This window comes from Protopterus annectens, chromosome 3.part1 (genome assembly GCF_019279795.1).
Source record: "Protopterus annectens isolate FY-2018-M chromosome 3.part1, PAN1.0, whole genome shotgun sequence".
In the NCBI taxonomy this organism is placed as follows: domain Eukaryota; kingdom Metazoa; phylum Chordata; order Ceratodontiformes; family Protopteridae; genus Protopterus; species Protopterus annectens.
Window position 1 is genome coordinate 57860495 of NC_056732.1, and position 18641 is coordinate 57879135.

At 40.3% G+C, this 18641-nt stretch overlaps 1 protein-coding gene across 3 annotated transcripts in view; it reads left to right on the forward strand.

The window, feature by feature from the left end:
* The window catches only part of NDUFAF6 (NADH:ubiquinone oxidoreductase complex assembly factor 6), a 583839-nt gene that overhangs the window by 431260 nt on the left and 133938 nt on the right, over positions 1 to 18641 (forward strand). For all 3 annotated transcript variants that reach the window (XM_044066568.1, XM_044066567.1, XM_044066569.1), the window contains one exon: positions 5067 to 5200. In XM_044066568.1, coding sequence (XP_043922503.1) covers positions 5067 to 5200 — 134 coding nt within the window. The remainder of the gene's footprint in view (positions 1 to 5066; positions 5201 to 18641) is intronic.

Here is an 18641-nt window from a genome sequence, read left to right on the forward strand (position 1 = left end):
AACACAGCACTGGAATTGCAAATTCAACTACAGGCACAATTCCTACCAGGAAAGGAAAACACACTGGCAGACTACCTAAGCAGAAATATGACAGATCCACACGAATGGAAGTTGCATCCTCAAGTTTTCACAAAGATAACTCAGGCATGGGGACAGTCAGACATAGATCTCTTTGCTAGCCACAGAAATTGCCAGTTGAAAACATTTTGTTCAAGGACCTATCATCCACAGGCCTGGAAAGTGGACGCGCTTTCCTTCAATTGGGCAACACTGACAGTCTATGCCTTCCCGCCTCTTCCTCTGCTGCCCAAAGTTCTATTAAAAGCCAGAGCAGAGAGGCCGAAAATGATTCTCATTACTCCAGACTGGCCAAGGCAACACTGGTATCCGCTCCTGAAGAGCCTGACACATTCCCCACCATGGATCCTACCTCTAGTCCCTCTTCTGCTGTCCCAGCACAACTACAAAACTCTTCACAGCCATCTCAAAACTCTAAATCTAGCTGCATGGAGAATTCCTTGATTTCCCAACAGTTTCTACTCTCCAAGGAGGTGCAGAATGTCATCCTGGAGGCCAGAAAACCTTCTACTAGAAAGGCCTACTCCGCAAAATGGAAACGATTTTGTGCCTGGAATCAAAAGAAGGGACAGAATCCTTGGGTAATAAATATACCTCAAATTTTACAGTACCTAGCTGAGATGTTAAACAATGGACTTTCCTTCTCCTCCATCAAGATCCACGCTTCAGCCATTTCTGCACAATACAACACAGATCCTCCTTTATTCTCTCATCCTCTCTTAAGGCAGTTCCTCAGAGGGGCAAAGAATATAAAACCCCCAAGGATACCATCAGTCCATGTTGGGACCTCAACTTCGTATTGGAAAAGCTGACCCTTCCTCCCTTCGAGCCAGCTTATTCATCAGAGTTACAGTACTTGTCATGGAAAACAGCCTTTCTTCTGGCTATCACCTCAGCTCGCAGGGTTTCAGAGCTACAGGCCCTCATGGCTGTGCAACCATTCATCATTTTCCATCAGGACAGAGTTTCCTTATGAACCAACCCTACCTTTATGCCAAAGGTAGTACCCAGTGTAGCTTTGAATCAGACTATCCACTTACCTACCTTTTACCCTAATCCACAAAACAAAGGGGAAAGACTACTACATTCCTTGGACATTCACAGACAACTTCGTTATTATTTGGACAGGACAAAGCCATTCAGAAAATCTGAGCAGCTCTTTGTGTCCTATGCTGCAGGTGCTCAAGGAAAGGCCATTTCCAAACAGACAATTTCAAAATTGATAGCCCACTGCATACGCTTTTGTTACTCATTTCATGGAAAATCTGTGCCTGCTTGCATCAGATCCCACTCCACCAGAGCCACAGCTACCTCTGCAGCCTTCCTCAGGGGGGTCCCTACCAAGGATATTTTGGAAGCAGCCACCTGGAGTTCAGTGCACACTTTCTCCAAGCACTATCACCTCCCACTATACTCTAAATCTAGAGCGGGCTTTGCTACAGCAGTCCTGCAGGGCATCCTAGCCCCTCCTAGTTCCACTTAGTGCCTACCACCCTTACTTAGCTTTGGGATTCTTCCCATCTGTTATGACTGCAGCTGTATGCACGATGAACATAGTACAGTTTTGTACCTACCATAAATGTAGATGTTCGAGTGCTCATACAGCTGCAGTCCAGGTTTCCCTCCTGCCATCCCCTCTTAGGACAGGCCTTATGACAAACACCTTTCATATAACCTTTTTGGGGTATTCTTTTATGGTGTATTTGCTTGCAACTACTGTTTTTGATTTATCAACATTGCATTTTTGCATAACATTATGTTTGCCTTCCTTCTGGGGGCACCTGACATCTGGGGCAAGAAAAACTGAAGAAAATGGCGTCGGCTGCCTCTTTTATACCCCTGCTGCACTGACGTCAGGGAAGAAGCGACGACAACCAACGCCAGACCTAGACTTTGGAATTCGGCCGACCGAGGACCCGCCTGACGGCAGGATTAACCCATCTGTTATGACTGCAGCTGTATGAGCACTCGAACGTCTACATTTATGGTAGGTACAAAACTGTACTTTATATGGGTTGGAGACAGTGGCATTGACAAAAAGGCAGGAGTTTGAGCTGGATGTGGCAGAATTAAAGATGTTAAGATTTGCACTGGGTGTGATGAGGGTGGACAGGATTAGGAGTAAGTATATTAGAGGGTCAGCCCAGGTTGGAAGGTTTGGAGACAAAGCCAGAGAGGCACGATTACATTGGTTTGGTCATGTGCTGAGGAGGGATGCTGAGTATATTGGGAAAAAGATGCTAAGGATGAAGCTGCCAGGAGAGGCAGGCCTAAGATAAGGTTTATGGATGTGGTGAGAGAGGAAATGCAGGTGGTTGGTGTGACAGAGCAAGATGCAGAGGACAGGAAGAAATGGAAACGGGTGATCTGCTGTGGTGACCCCTAACGGGAACAGCCGAAAGAAGATGATGATGGTTGTCAGAGCAGCACTATGTGGCAAAATCAGGGAAAGCAAAGGGAGAGGGAGAAGAACTGTCATGCCTTGCATTCTATGACTTTTGAGACATCTGAGCATGTGTTCACTAACAAAGTGGTAGAAGCAGTTGCTGTGGCTCTGTGTGTTTGTATTTTTGTACATATGTGAGAGTCTGTCTGCCTGTAGTTCTGGATTCAGGTGTTTCTGGTTATCTGTTTGTACATCACTCTGTACCTCTGAATGTGTGTGTGTGTGTGTGTGTGTGTGTGTGTGTGTGTGTGTGTGTGTGTGTGTGTTTGTCTTCTATGTATATGTATAGACATTAAATATTTGTTATACAACGACCCCCCATTAATATTCCAAAACGTGCACGCTGATTGGGCAGTGTGCACATTGTAAATAAGACTTATACTAATAGAAAAAGGTCCGGTAACACCCCATGGGCATTTATAATTTGTACAATAGCACACCCTGTTAGCCATTATTGTTTGCTCAAAGTTCAGGTTGGCAAATTTGGTCACAGTATGCATGGTCTTAATTCTAACAAGGTTGATGAAAGCAAACAAAGGTCTTTCTAATAGTTAATGGCTGTCTCTATAATAACCATTCTTCAGTTTTGTGTACCTGATATCATCCATTTCATGGTTATCATCCTGAACCTACCTTGCCAAACAGCAGGTATAAGTTATAGAATTTACTCCCACATGAGTGCTGACGAAAAAAGAATGGAAATGCAGAAGAAGAGTAGATCTCAGACGGTCTTTTTCTCCTTTAAACTTTATTTTTGTAGGATTGGCAGTCAGTCCCACCTGCACCCTCACTGTGGAGGACAGGCCCCTCACACAGCCCCAAACTTATTTATACTAACTCCAAAATCACTACATCTCAGAAAAATGGGGATTTCCAAGAAATGTCCATCTTCGACTTTTGTATATGTAAGTCGTGCAAGTCCATTTTTTTCAGCCTTTCTGTCTTCATGTTTCAGGATTTGCTCTAGTGAGTCCCAAACATTTCAAATGTTTATTCCATGAGTTACCAGACCATTGTACAGTTTGCAGAATTTACACATTCACTGTAGCACACTCGCTTGTTGATAATTTGTCAACTTACCAGTTTCTATTTGAAGTTTGGGAAGAAACTGAAGACCCCTGCAAAATCTCACTGAAGCACAGGAATAACATGCGGTCTTCATGCTGAAAGCATGCCAACTCCTTTAAAGCAGCCCTCACACTGAAACTACCCCAGAATCTTCAGGCAGAAAGTGCCCCAGGTCTTTTGAGGCAGTCTTCATACCAAAAGCACTTCGGGCTTTGTAAGGCAGCCTTCACAAAAAAAAAAAAAAAAACAGGTTCTGTGAGGCAGCTTTCACACCGAACCCATCCTGGGCCCTGTGAGGCAGCCTTCACACCAAAATCATCCTGGGCCCAGTGAAGCATCCTTCACACCAAAATCACCCTGGGCCCTGTGAGGCAGCCTTCACACCAAAATCATCCTGGGCCCTGTGAAGCATCCTTCACACCAAAATCACCCTGGGCCCTGTGAGACAGCCTTCACACCAAAATCACCCTGGGCCCTGTGAGGCAGCCTTCACACCAGAATAACCTAGGGTCCTGATCTGTATTGGATAGCACGTTAATTATTTTTCGTGTTAGTCAGCTGCTGTGGCAGTCATAGTAACAAAATGTAATTGTTAGTCTTGAAGGGTGAATACTTTTTCTTTATTTGTGCGTGTAGCATTATTTAGCAGTTTAATAAAAATAAATAAATAAATACCCATTTGTTAGTCAGGTAGTCCCAGTGGATACACAGTCCCTTTTTAGGGGGCGACCTAGGAACAGTGTCTGGCTAAGTGACTTGCTAAAGGTAACACTACAGAAATGAGGGCTGAGGGAATCAAACTCTGTACCATGGGAACTACAACTCACAACTTGTGACCTCATCCTTTACCACGATTGACAACCTTGGAATTGTACCTATTACTTGTTCACATATGCCTTCTTTTGGTTTGTTTTGGAATCTTGATACGTAGCCATATTAAAGTGGGTTGGCTTCATCTGATTTAAAACAAAAAAGTTCTAGAGTAATTAAAAAGTACTAATAGAGTTATAACGCTAACTTATCATCTTGCTTGGGCTTGTAATAGATTATATCCTCATTATAGAAGATTTTGTGCTTTCTTGGCAAAAATAAAAATTATTTGTCTTTTCTTTGCTTCTTATATTCTATCTTTCTCCTCCTCTTCTTCTTCCTGTAGCATTTTTTTGCTATTTTAGTAGCTATTAGGAAGACTACTGCTTCTTTAAATATTAACCCTCTCTAACCTGCTTTCTCTGTAGTTTAGGTTCATGTCCAAAATGTGCATCTGTCTGTAGTACTTTGGTACCTCTGTGTGTTTTTTTACAAAGCGTGTGCATGCACGATCTACTAAGCAGTTACTGGTGGTACTGTTAAACTGACTTAAAAACAGTGTAACAACAAAATGAATGCCAAGACAGTCTGTCATGTTAGTAGGTTTGTTTACCACTGTTCTACTACCTAGTATATATTCTTATGTAAAATGTATATTTTTTAGGTGTAAAGGATGTCCAGGCTGATCATGCTGCAAGTCATATCGGGAAAGCACAAGGCATTGTCACATGCATCCGAGCCACTCCATATAATTGCAGTCAGCGGAAGGTCTACCTCCCTTTAGATATATGCATGCTGGTAAGACAGGTTAGATTATCTGCAGTCTTTCTCTAATGAAAAATCCAGTGTCCAACCTCATGTTAACACTGTGGTGAAGATTTTACGTTAACATGTAAAGCTTGTTTTTTTTTTTTTTTTTATTTCTTTGCCAGTTTTGACTTCTTGGATATACAGAGTTAAAATTAAGAAAATAACAGTAATTGGGTATCTGTCCGAGTGCCAAATCTGTCTGCCTTACACATTTGTAAAATAATAGCAGGAAACCATGTTAATAGACAAGGATTTAGTAATTCCACTTCATTTTATGTCACAGACCTCAACTTGTTGAAAAGCCAGTGTAGAAAACATTCCACAGCAATGTGCTATTGGCAGATAAAATATGGAATATCCTTTTTTCAGACTGAGCAGAAAGCATGCCAGTGTCTGGCTGTCCATTCACACAGTGCACTGAAGGGCCCTGACATGACAAGTGTAGTGTGCAGTCTGCCGTCTCGTCTGTAGTAACATTCCAGTATTCTCTAATGCGATTTATAAGCTTCTGATGCCCTTCCTCAGGCAGTTGTAGTACATTTTATTTATTTATTTTATTGTATTTATTCTTCTGTTGATCAGGTTAGTCCCACTAGGCTGGTGGCCTCGTTTCAGGGAGCACCCTGGTGGCAATTATACTTCTAGGGTATATTTGGCCAGAGCATCGGAGAACTTCCTGTACTCTTCAACACTGTGAGTGGTGGTAGGGTAGTCATAGTAACTGGAACAGAATGGAGGTGGAGAAGGGGAGTGTTACTGTAGAACAAGAAAGAGGAAGTGCTGCGAGCAGAAAGGGCAGCGCATCAGAACTGAGAGATAAGCACATGGAGGAAGACGGTGTTTCATACAGCACTGAGAAGGTTGTTTTGCTTTAAAAGAGGAGATGATTACAAATTGTGTGCATCAACTACACTAATAATGGCATTAGACGACAACGGGTTGGAGATGTAAGCTTTGGTACAGAATGATGGCTGAGCGTAAGACAGCTGATGAAATTACATCGTCATGTTTGGACATAGCTCAAAGATGCTTTCTTCAGAAACTAGAAAGTAACGAAAAGGAAGATTTGATGCTAAATTTTTGTGACTAGATTAAAGCGGTGAAAAAGATTTTTCTAGACGTGGACTAACCAATTTAAAGATAATTGAAAAGTCATGTGCTTCTGTTACAGAAAATAAAAATGATGGTAGTGAAAATAGTTTCAGAAATAAAATGTCTGTCTTTTAATTACCTGGAGCTGTGCTGAACATATCACAGTTCCTCATTTATTTGCCAAACCTACCTTTCAGAATAAAGTCTGTACTCACTTAAGTCTGATAGTGGTGGTTTATTCTGTAACAGCAGCATACAGTGGAGTTTGATGTAGTAATCCAACAAGATATGAACAAGTCGTACAGCAGAGTTAGGTGTAGTAATCCAACAAGATCTGAACAAGTTGTACAGCAGAGTTAGGTGTAGTAATCCACCAAGCTCCGAACAAGTCTTACAGCAGAGATAGGGGTAGTAATCCAACAAGATCCGAACAAGTCATACAGCAGAGTTAGGTGTAGTAATCCAACAAGCTCCGAACAAGTTGTACAGCAGAGTTAGGTGTAGTAATCCAACAAGATCCGAACAAGTCATACAGCGGAGTTAGGTGTAGTAATCCAACAAGCTCCGAACAAGTCGTACAGCAGAGTTAGGTGTAGTAATCCAACAAGATCCGAACAAGTCATACAGCGGAGTTAGGTGTAGTAATCCAACAAGATCTGAGCAAGTCGCACAGTGGAGTTAGGTGTAGTAATCCAACAAGATCCGAACAAGTCGTACAGCAGAGTTAGGTGTAGTAATCCAACAAGATCCAAACAAGTCATACAGCGGAGTTAGGAGTAGCAATCAAACAAGATCCGAACAAGTCATACAGCGGAGTTAGGTGTAATCAAACAAGATCCGAACAAGTCGTACAGCAGAGTTAGGTGTAGTAATCCAACAAGATCTGACCAAGTCATACAGCGGAGTTAGGGGTAGTAATCCAACAAGATCTGAACAAGTGGTAGACTGATGAACTGAACTAGGCTGAATTACACTGTCTGCTGTAACTCTGAACTTAGAATTGTTCCTTTTCTCTGTAATGGAAGATTTATGACAAACTGGACTGTTTTTCTGTACTTTGTTTTACTTCTGTTGGCTTCAGAATATCACAATCTTCTGAGTATCTAAACTGAACTGACTTCTATCTAGGAAGTGGCTTTCATAATAAAACCATGTAAATTTCTTACAAATTCTACATGGGTCTGTATTACCAGATCAAAAGTGCAAATAACCTTGAGTTTGGTGCCTTAGACCACTCGGCCAACCAAACACCAAAACAGTGACACACAAAGATCGAACTGCCAAAACTACGAACGGTCACTTCAGCAAATTTTTTCCCAGGGGGAAAAAATTGCTTGGCCGATCCAAACAAACTGTCAAACCCTATGAAAAAAAAAAAAACAAAATGTATCAACTCTGAGATCACTCCACAGTGGAGAAAAGGGCAAACTCCCTGGCTAAGCGATTTTTCCCCCTGAGAAAAAATTCACTGAAGTGGCCATTCATAGTTTTGGCAGTTCGATTTTTGTGTGTTGCTGTCTTGGCATTTGGTTATTTGCAGTTTTGATTTGATAATATAGACCCATTCTACACACCTCTTTATCCTTGGTTCCCAAGCTTTGTACTTTCTAAAAAAAGATATGTTTATTGCACCAAATCTTTTGCAGATTCTGTTAGCATATCTCATCCCTATCACTGCTTTGGCGTGACTGTAATTTTATTGAGCTTATTTGTATCCTTCACTGAAACATTCCTTTCGGCTGAAACTGCATGTAAAATGTGAAATAAAATAAAGATATAGGCCCACTTTAATATGGCTGCATTTCTAGGCCTATGCAAAGAGAATATTATATTAATCTAAGGTTTATTCTGGCAAAATTATATTTATGCAAACAATATTCTTGCAAACAGGATTCTGTGGTAAACAAGCATTGAATAATATATATAGAAAGCAAAAAATAATGTTTTATAAGCAGGTTGTATGTATGAGACAACTTAGTAGTTCCATTGAGACTTGAACCTGAAGATATACAGACTGTTAATTCACATTGGAATGGAATCTTTTTGTGAATTAACATTTAAGCCATGTGAAGAAGCAAAAAATAGCTTTTAGATGGGCAAAAAGGATTGTGAACATTGGAATGTATTTTTATTAAAGTGAAAAGTGCGTTATTAAGAAGAAAATTTAAAATTCAGTTCATGACAGCTGAAGGTACCTGCTGATGAACTATTTTTTTTTTTAAATAAGTGTAATTTTTTTTTTTTAACAAGAGACATCATTATTAAATGATCAGTTGTGACATAGGCAGTCATATGTTTATAAAAAAATCGCTGGACCGTTCTCAGGACTTGCTGTTTTCTCCACTGTGGAGCGATCTCGGAGTTGGTATATTTAAGTTGGGGGGGTGTGGTGGGTGAAGCCAAGCCCCCCACTTTATTTTGCCTGTACATTTTTTTTTTTGGATCAGCAAATTTTTCCCTGGGAAAAAAAATCGCTGATCCGTGCCTTCGACATTTTGAGGTTTCATAGTTTTCAGTTCGTTAGAAGAGCATTTTTATTTTAAGAGTTCACTCTTCTGATATAGACCCTTTTTTAATATAGTTCACTACTCTGTTTCTTATTTGTATATATATATATTTGAGACCGTTAATATTTAAAGATAGTATTCAAAGGGTCATTATGCTGAAAAGTCATTATTCCTACTTTTATTTATTTATTTATTTAGTTAAAATTTGTTTACTGGGAAAGTCCGACTTGGAATGAAGCCCCAGTTGTCAGCGGAGGCCCTGGGAGAAACGCTCCAGATGCATGTGTTTGTAAAGTGGGAGGAAACCAGAGTACCTGGAGAAAACCCACACGAAACCAGAGAGGGCATGCAGACACTGCACAGAAGGCACTCCAGCTGAGAATCAAACCGGAGAACTTGCTGTGAGACAACAATACTACTGCTGCACCACTGCACCATTATTTGCAACAGCTTTTAAGTATCTCGGTTCAGCTTTTGTGTTACATGCACACACTAATGTTTGGCAGGTTGACATTTTATACATTTGTTTCTTGTCATATCCATTTCAGACTGTGTCACTTCTCACAAAACTGTTTGTTTTATTGAAAGCCTTCAAACAAAAAAAAAACGAACCCCAATACACCCCAAAAACCTATTAACTTCATATTAACACACAAAGCTATGTACATCTTCAGATATTGAAGTTTTATTTTCCTAATATGAACAGTTGTCCCAAACTAACAAGCCACACTGACAGATTTGGGTTAACCTAAAATGAAGGTTATCCAGCCTAAGATACTTCTAAGTGCTGTCTGGTTTTGTCTTATCTTTATTGCTCTCACAGAATTAGAAAACACTTGAATACCTTCAGAAAACATTATCTCCTAGCCATTGAAAGCAAGATATTAAAAGAAGTATTCTGTGTTTATTGTTCTTTATCAGATTGTCAGCATGGAGACATGAGAACCAGATACAGAGTTACTTCTACAAGTATGTATGTATTTATTTTCTAGAGGAGAGTTTTTTTATGTTCAGTGTTCTTTATTTATTTACTTTCTGTTAAAACTTGTTACTAGATAAAGCCAAGAACCTTAATCCAGTCATTCCCCTATGCAAGAAAGAGGAAATGCACATCATTTTTCTTGTATCATACTGTTTTGAAAAAACTTTTCTTCTTTTTTTTTCTATATTGAAGTGCCTACATTTTGTAAAGCTGAACAAGGAGAAAGAGAAAAGAAAGAAAAAAAACAGGGGCACCTGTTTACTGTAGTATCTACATTACACTTGAAAATATTTGAGAAAACTTTACTTTATATCATGCAGCTATCATGCACTAGACAAATAATTACTGTTGAGAAAAAAAGTTTTTTTTACTTAGTTAACTCTTTCCTTCTCCCTTCCTCTCTCCTGAGTGTTCTTCCAAACATTAGTGATATGTACATATGCTTTAAAGTAATAAAAGTCCAATATTTCCAGGTTTTCCTTTTGCTGTCATGTTTCACAAGTATAATTTAATGCTTTATAATTCCACATTTATTTGTCAATTTCCAAGTTGCTGGTTTTATTCATGTTCATCTCCATCTCCCAAATCCAGTCTCTTCTTCCTTTCCAACATACTCTCAGTTCTTCAGGTCAGTGTCTCTGAAGTATTTTCTGTTGAAACACTGGAAAAGGTTTCCCTGGCATAGTCTCTCTGTGGTCTTTATTACCAGAAGAACAAAGAGCAGAATCTCCTGTTTCACAGCTCACATTTTGTTTTACAAACTTTTGTATTTCTTCCTTAGCATGTTCTGCATCAAAAATGACTTTGATCCTGCATGAAAAATATTCTGAAGATAGCTGGATACAGCATCCTGAACCTCACACCTGATTTTCGACATTCTCTGATTAGTGGAGTAAATTTAGTTCATTTCTGCCTGGTGTACACCAAATAGTCATTTTCCACAAATTTACTAGAAAGGCTCACCCAGACTTTGCTACACTTTGCTGTGAGGGAAAGGTTAGTTTGCTTTTTATTTGTTGTATTTTGTATTATTTTATTGCCTTTTTCTGTTTTGAATACTGTGATTTGTTTTATTTACCTTGTGTTTTATTTATATTCTGCTTTTAACTGCATATTAAAACTTGAAAAGAGACCACAGCTCTCTCTCTTGTGAGTCAGGCAGAATTTTTTTCCCCACCCAGTTACGTTTGTGTTCTTAAACACCACTGTCTTTCTAGTTGCCTGCCCCTTATGTTAATTTAACCATATATCTCATTTCCTCTCTACTTTTAATGGCTTGTGTGAGTAAGTGCAAAATTATCATTTTGTGAAATCACTCCCCTTCAACTATTTACATTTATTGGCCATCCTACTGTATTCCATAGTACCAGAATACAAAAGTGACCACCCCCTTTCAGTCTATCTTGCTGTTTTAAAAATAGTGACGCTCCACTAAAACTTAATTTTTTTAGACAGAGAAAACTTAAGTTACCTACTTTCACATGTAACTCCTCTAGTGCACACTGCAGTGTTTAGGATAAACCATTTTTTTCATCTTACCTTTAAGTATCCCTATGACTAGCACTTGCTCTAAAACCTGCTGGAAAGCACTAGGAAGCATTAAATTCATACAATCACTCAACTCTCCTTGTTAATAAGGATACATTAATCGTAGGCACTAAACAGCCTATAATTGCAAAGTACCTTGCTAAAGTAAGGGAAAATAACTCCTGTACTTTACAAAAAAAAGCACCAAACCAGGCATGTCCAAGGGTCTACTACCGGTGATTTCTGCTGTCCACCTGGTGAATCTGGGTATACTGGGGCAATGCAGCAATTGCCTCGTACACGGACAACCCTCTCCTCCTACCACCCAACACTACAACCTGCGAGAGATGCACTTACATAGCCAAACTGGAAGCAAAGCTCTCTCCACCCAAGATTGTGCTAGACAGTCAAGAGGAGAAGGTTAACACCCACACCATACTTCAAGCAGCACGTAGCCCTTCTAAACCCACACCACCAACACCCTCACATAGCAACACTAAACCCTCATATGCGGAGGACCTTAACAGTAACCTGCCCAAGCAACAAGGACCTCTGAAGCTGAAACACAAACACCAATCACAACCAAAGTGCCACATAGCTCACAACACCAGTGTGCCACCCAACAACAGCCCCTGAGGCAAGACAGTGTACCCAACACTTTAGCCATAGTTGATTCTATAGTCAGGCACATTGATGTCCCACTTACCAAGCTGAACGAGGAGAAAATTACAGTCAGCTGCCTGTCAGGTGCCAGCATCAGCCACATAACGAACGCACTCCACAACAAGTACAAATATGACTCTGTCATTGTCCATGTTGGAGTGAGTGACTTGAGACATATCTCCCTGGACTACATGAAAAGAGACATGGAAGAGCTCTCGGATCATGTGGTCCAGGCAGGTATGACCCTAGTCCTGAGTAGCATCCTGCCTTCGCCCAGAATGATACCACAGTATAAGGACAAAATGATTGAGTTCAGCAATTGGCTTAGCTTCTGGTATCATTCAAAGGGGATCCAGTATCTGTCTGCCTGGGACAACATGATCGACAGACCACGATGGTTTGCCAGAGATGGTCTGCACCTGTCGCCCCTTGGATTCAGGTTACTGGCTAAGGCTCTTGCCACCCCTGTAGTGTCTTTTTTAGGCAAAGTTCAAAGGACAAAACCACCACTGTAACAGGTACAAGCATGCAAAATCTGAAGGTAATGCTACTCAATGCTAGAAGTCTAAACCTCCAAATGCACTCTCTTGAGACTTTCCTAAAAATGGAGAACATTGATATCTGTGCAGTAACTGAGACCTGGTTCAAGGCTCCATAGAGCACCCTTGCAGTACCATGCTACAACTCTTACCACACTTTTTGGCCACCAAACCAGGACCAAAACACTAAAGGTGGAGGAGTGTTCATATTCACCAAGGATATTCACACTACCAGGCTAGTTGCCCAACACAATGCGTCTGAAATTCTCCAGGTGCAACTAACACTAGGTAAGACTGCAATCCAAATTGTAGCTTGCTACAGATCCCCTTCCATGTTCCAAGATTCTCACTACACCTTTCTAAACATACTGGAAAATATTAAGATACAACCAAAGCACCCTAATACTGGAGGATTTCAACTACCCTGCCATTAACTGGGAAAACTACTCATGTACCAACACCTTTGCCCAATGGTTCTTGGAATTCATAAATTCTAATGCCCTGGATCAGCTAATTCATGGTCCCACCAGGGGCTCCAATATCCTAGACCTGGTCATTGCCAACATGGGAAATCGATGCTCCACACCTATAGTCACCCCCTTGTTGGTCAGGTCTGACCATAAGCTAATCACCATTGACATCCACATCCTTCCCCCTCTCCCCAGTAAGGAAACCTGCGTAAAAAACCTCTCCAAAGCCAACTTCATGCTACTCAGTTTAAAAGTGACAAACTTCATGATACCCATGCAGATGGGAACTGAACTTGACTGCTGAATCCTGCACTAAGGCACTGTATGAGCATATCCACTCGTGCATGAATCGTGCCATCCCATATAGAACCAAGATGCTCTCCTCCAAAAAAAGTAAGTCAATCTGGTGGTCCCCTGGCATAAACAAACTTTACATCAAAAGGAGGAAACTGTTGCAGAAAAGAGGAAAATCCCAGGATGAAAAAAACTCCCTTACCAGCCTCAGTAAGAAGCTGAGATCCCTCATAAAACCCTCCAAAGCAACTTATGAAAATAAAGTTGCCAAGATTCCAAAGACAACCACAAGGCATTCTATAACTATGTCAAGAATCTAAATGGCAATGCTCAGATGTGCTCTGAGCTACAACAGAATGGCACTAAATATACTGATCCCAAGGATATTGCCTGTGTCCTGGCAGATCGATTCAGCGCCAACTTCACCCCCCCCCTCTCACACCCCCTACAGAGCCCATCTCAGTACCGAAAGATTGCCAAATTCTGGTAATAATAGCCACACAGGTAAAACAACACACTCTCCAAAGCTAACAATATGGCGTCCATGGGACCAGATGACATCCCGGGCTGTGTACTACATGAACTACAAAATGAACTGGCACCTCACCTAAGTGTCATGTTTAATCATAGCCTCACCTCAGGCTTCGTGCCTACTGAGTGGCGCACAGCTACAGTTATCCCACCCCACAAGGGGGGATCCAACTTGGATCCTGGGAACTACTGCCCCATTAGTCTGATGAGCCTGAACTGCAAGGCCATGGAACGTATTACCATGGAACCTATAAACAAACACATTAGCAACTTTCAAACACTGGACCCCATGCAGTTTGGGTTCGTGAAGGACTGATCTTTTCTCCTGAACCTTATTGACTTCTTCGAATCAGTCTCCAGAGATGTGGACAAGGGTAAGGCGGTCCACACTGCCTATCTGGACCTCGCCAAGCCCATTGACACCATCCCCCATGCTGGAATCATAGATAAACTTACTAAGCTGGGAATTAATCCCTACATCACTCGATGGGTTGCCAACTGGTTTACTGACAGAACCCAGACTGTAAATGTAGCCGACTCCAAATCCAGCTCCAGACAAGTGACAAGTGGAGTACCTCAGGGTTCAGTCCTGGGACTGCTCTTGTTTGGCATCTACTTCTCTGAAGTACAGGCCAACAATAAGGGACTCTGGCTAACAAAGTTCACAGATGACTGCAAACTGGGAGCCATTATTGAATCCCCAAATGATGTGGATATTCTACAAAAGGGCCTTACAGAAACAGATGCTTGTTGCCAGAGCCATGGGTTCAAGCTCAATGCCAATAAATGCATAGTTATCTCCTCTGGGGAAAAAACATGTACCCGTGAATTACCACATAGGTGGCAGTACACTAAACACCAAAAGTGTGATAAGAGACTTAGGGACACAGGTGGACAGTGGTCTCACCTTCGATAACCGCATTGCCACAACAGTCAGGAAATCCTTCTATGTGGCATACCTTATCACTAAGAGCTTTTCATCCAGAAAAAAGGAGGTAATTGTCGCACTGTACTCATCCCTCATTAGACCCGTTATAGAATACAACACCCCATTTGGTATGTACCTCTCAAGACATCTGCAACAACTGGAAAGGCCACAGAAATACCTCACTAAAAGAATCACAGACCTAAAGCAGATGCCCTGTGCTGACCATCTAAAAAAACTCCAGCTATACTCTGTCGCATATCGTCTACTCAGAGGCGATCTCTGCTTAACATATAAGGCCATGTCAAACCCAGAGCTGTTTGACAAGCTACACTTAAAGAAATCCCAATCCCTCAGAGCCACATGCTCCAGGGATCTTAACCTTGTCATCACACTGAACAAAACATGCTGCAGGGTTAGGTTCCTGACCCAGAGACTCCCCAGACTCTGGAATAGACTGCCCATACAAGTCAAGCAGAGCGCCTCTTTGGCCCTCTTCAAAAGGAATCTTGACGACTGGATGGGAGATAGGAAATTCACCCCGTGGATCACGTCAGTTGCCCTACTAGACAGGGGTCCAGGGAAGTAAATATTGTGGGAAGAAATATCCAGGGAATTGTTATGGCTAGGCTTGCATAGGCCCTAGGGCCGATAGCCTAGTACCAACCTATGAATACTCTACTTCGCCCACTTTTAGTACTTTGTCCTTCTGCAACAGTTTTGTCAGAATCAACTTCTGTTGTCAGTATTCCATCTTTACTATTAAAGGCCTAGGTTGTTTTCTCATGGCCAGATTTGGAGCATACACATGATGTGCCCTTTCAATTAACAACTCCTGCTGTGGAATACCATTCCAGTTGCTTATTTGTGCTTTCATAAAATTAATACAGTGTGTTCCTTCCAGCTTCTCTGGTACAGCAGAAAATCCCAGGTTTTGTCTGTGTGCTCTGTCCTCTAATTTATATTATTTTTTGAAACCTCTGTTCTTGAACAGGCTCATATTAAGTCAGCCTTTTCTTTATTTTGACTTCCAGTTTTAGCTGTTTTATCACCTCATCTAAATATCTTTTTAAAGTTTATTCCATTTTATTCAGCCTTTTTTATTTGAGTTGATATACTCCATCATTGTTTGTTTATTTTAATCAGCTCTGAGTGCATTTGACTTGCTTTTTCAAATAAGTTACTGGTAATCATGTATTGCACCAAAGTTGGAGCTTGCACTGCTTTTTGCTGAACAGCTGCAGAATTATTCCCAGTCAGGGTTTTTTTCCTCACTCTTTGTGTTGATTTTTTTTAAGGTTCTCTGAATTTCTTTTTTGCTGGCATCCAGGCAGTGCACTTACTAGGCAGTTAATGACATTTACCCCTAAAACTGAGTTAATTGGCTGTCTCTTCTGAGTTTCTGTTTTCACACTGGGAGAGCCAAAATTAAGTTTATTTATTTATTTTATTTTACATTTGTTGACCGGGATAGTCCGACCGGATATATGTCCATTTTCAGAGGAGGCCAGGGGAGAAAAGCTATACATACCAAAAAAGAGACAGTACATACATCACTGAGTGATAAACTCAGGCAGACATGTTTAGAAAATATAGACAAAGAATACAGGCAGATATCAATATACACAATGTGCAGACTTGCTTCTGATTGGCAGAGGCATATCAGAAAATGTGAACATAGTCTACAATCAGATTTCATAACTCACAATGCTTAGACATTCAAATGCTATGAGGCATAGATACTTGTTAACTCAATGTGCAGCCATCTTGAAAGTCTCAATGTAAAACGTATTTTTGATAGAAAATGATGGAATGAGAGGTGGAAAATGAATGTTTGGATACCAAAAATAGTGAAGTCATGCATTTACCATGTGTAATTATTGTAAATGGGAGAAAAGGATATGCTTAAATAATGTGGACAGCCAAAGATGTGCTTTCATTGTGGGGGCAGGGGATTATTTGATACGTGAATGCAGAAAAAATGTATTATCAATGAAGAGAAATATGTCATTTGGCAAATAACTGTAGAACTGTTCTAGAAGATGTGTTAGTACAGAAAATTATTGGTATGATTGTAAGGATGAAGAAAGTAACAAATTTATTCAAAGTGAGAAAGATTTAAATGAGAGTGACAAAGAGGAGAATATGATGCATGCAGAAACAAGCCAAGAACTGTAGAGAAAATTACACTGCTTGCTCAGATTCAATCTGAACAGTTAAGTGAGGAAGAGAGTGAAAGAGAACATGGTGAAAATAATGGGAAAAGGGACAATTGGGAAAGGGCGAGACAAAAGGAAAAATAAAGTATTAGATACATCTGCAAAAAAGAATTGGGATACTATTAAGGCACTTTCTTTGAATGTTAATAGTTTAATAAATGAAAGAAGTATTACAAGATGGTGTCAGAAACAAAAATATGATGTAATATGTTGACAAGGTATGAGCATTTTAAATGAGAATATAGAAAAACAAATGCTTTTGATGGGAACAATGCAGGGGAGTTTGTAATGATATATATTTAGGAGTTGCTGTGTTGTTTAAAAAAAAAAAAAACAAAATAGTAGATGTTGTCATGGGTCTAGGACTATTCACTGAAAGCACATTTCAGTGAAACTCAAATGACAGTGCACAAATCACTGAAAGCACAATTCACTGAAACACATTTCACTGAAAGTTATATATGGCCTTTTCCCCACTGTAATGTGACCATGGAGTTAGTATATGTAGTAAAGGGGGGGGTGTGGGGGCACCACCCCCCACATTGGGGTGTGTGGGGGCCTAGCCCCCCCACATAGTTTGGATATATATTAAGTTTAGAAAAGAGTAATTTATTGAAATTGCAAGTATCCATGTGTATAGTTCAAAATACCCCCCCCCTTACTATATATTCTCAATCCAGGGTCGCACTACAGTGGGAAAAGGCCATATATAACTTTCAGTGAATTGTGTTTTCAGTGAATTGTGTTTTCAGTGAATTGTGTTTTCAGTGAATTGAGCTTTCATTGAATTGAGCTTTCATTGAATTGTGCACAGTGAAATGTGTTACACTGAAATGTGCTTTCAGTGAATAGTCCTAGACCCGTTGTAATAGCCCAGGAAAAAGTATGACGTGATTTTTAGAAATGTTAGAAAAGTATGGAAATTGTTAGCTGGATATACATCTACATGTATATACCCAGAAGAGTAAACGAGAGGAATTGTTTCAGAAACGTAAGCATGTGTTACCTAAGATGGATATCATTATAATGCGGGATTTGAACTGTAATTTAAGAAAGGTAGATGGGAAGATTGGCAAGGATGTTATAATAAGAAAACTGTTAAAAACAGGGCAATTGCAATTGGGTAAGAAAATGGTTTTGCATTTAGAGGGGGAAGTTCAAAAATAGAGATAGGCTGTGTTATTTTTCACACGGTTTGAGAAAGAAATGCTAGATCAGGAGAAGTATATTTTCTGATCATTTTTATGAGGCAGAAATGACTAATAAAGTTTATGTGAAAGAGGTAAAGTTTGGGTTTATCTGTCTACATAAAGGATAAGCACACAGCAAGGCTGGTCAAACAATATGATATGCTTGAGTTACCCCATGTCCAACTAACTCTGGGAAAAATCCAGTACCATATTCTTACTAGTACAGGTTGCCCACTATGAATCAGGAAACTCCTACATCATACCTGAAGTTACTAGAATCACTCACCATCCATCCCAGTACCATAATCATGAGTGATTATAACTATCCCTTAATTAACTGTGAGGCATACATAAGCAGTAACATGCAGGCCTAAAGATTTATTGACTTTATGCCCTAGAGCACTCCTACTAGGGAAAGAAATATCCGAGATCTGGTATTCACAAATATGGGAGAGTGCTGCATCCCCCCCTAGTGTTAAGTCCTCACTGG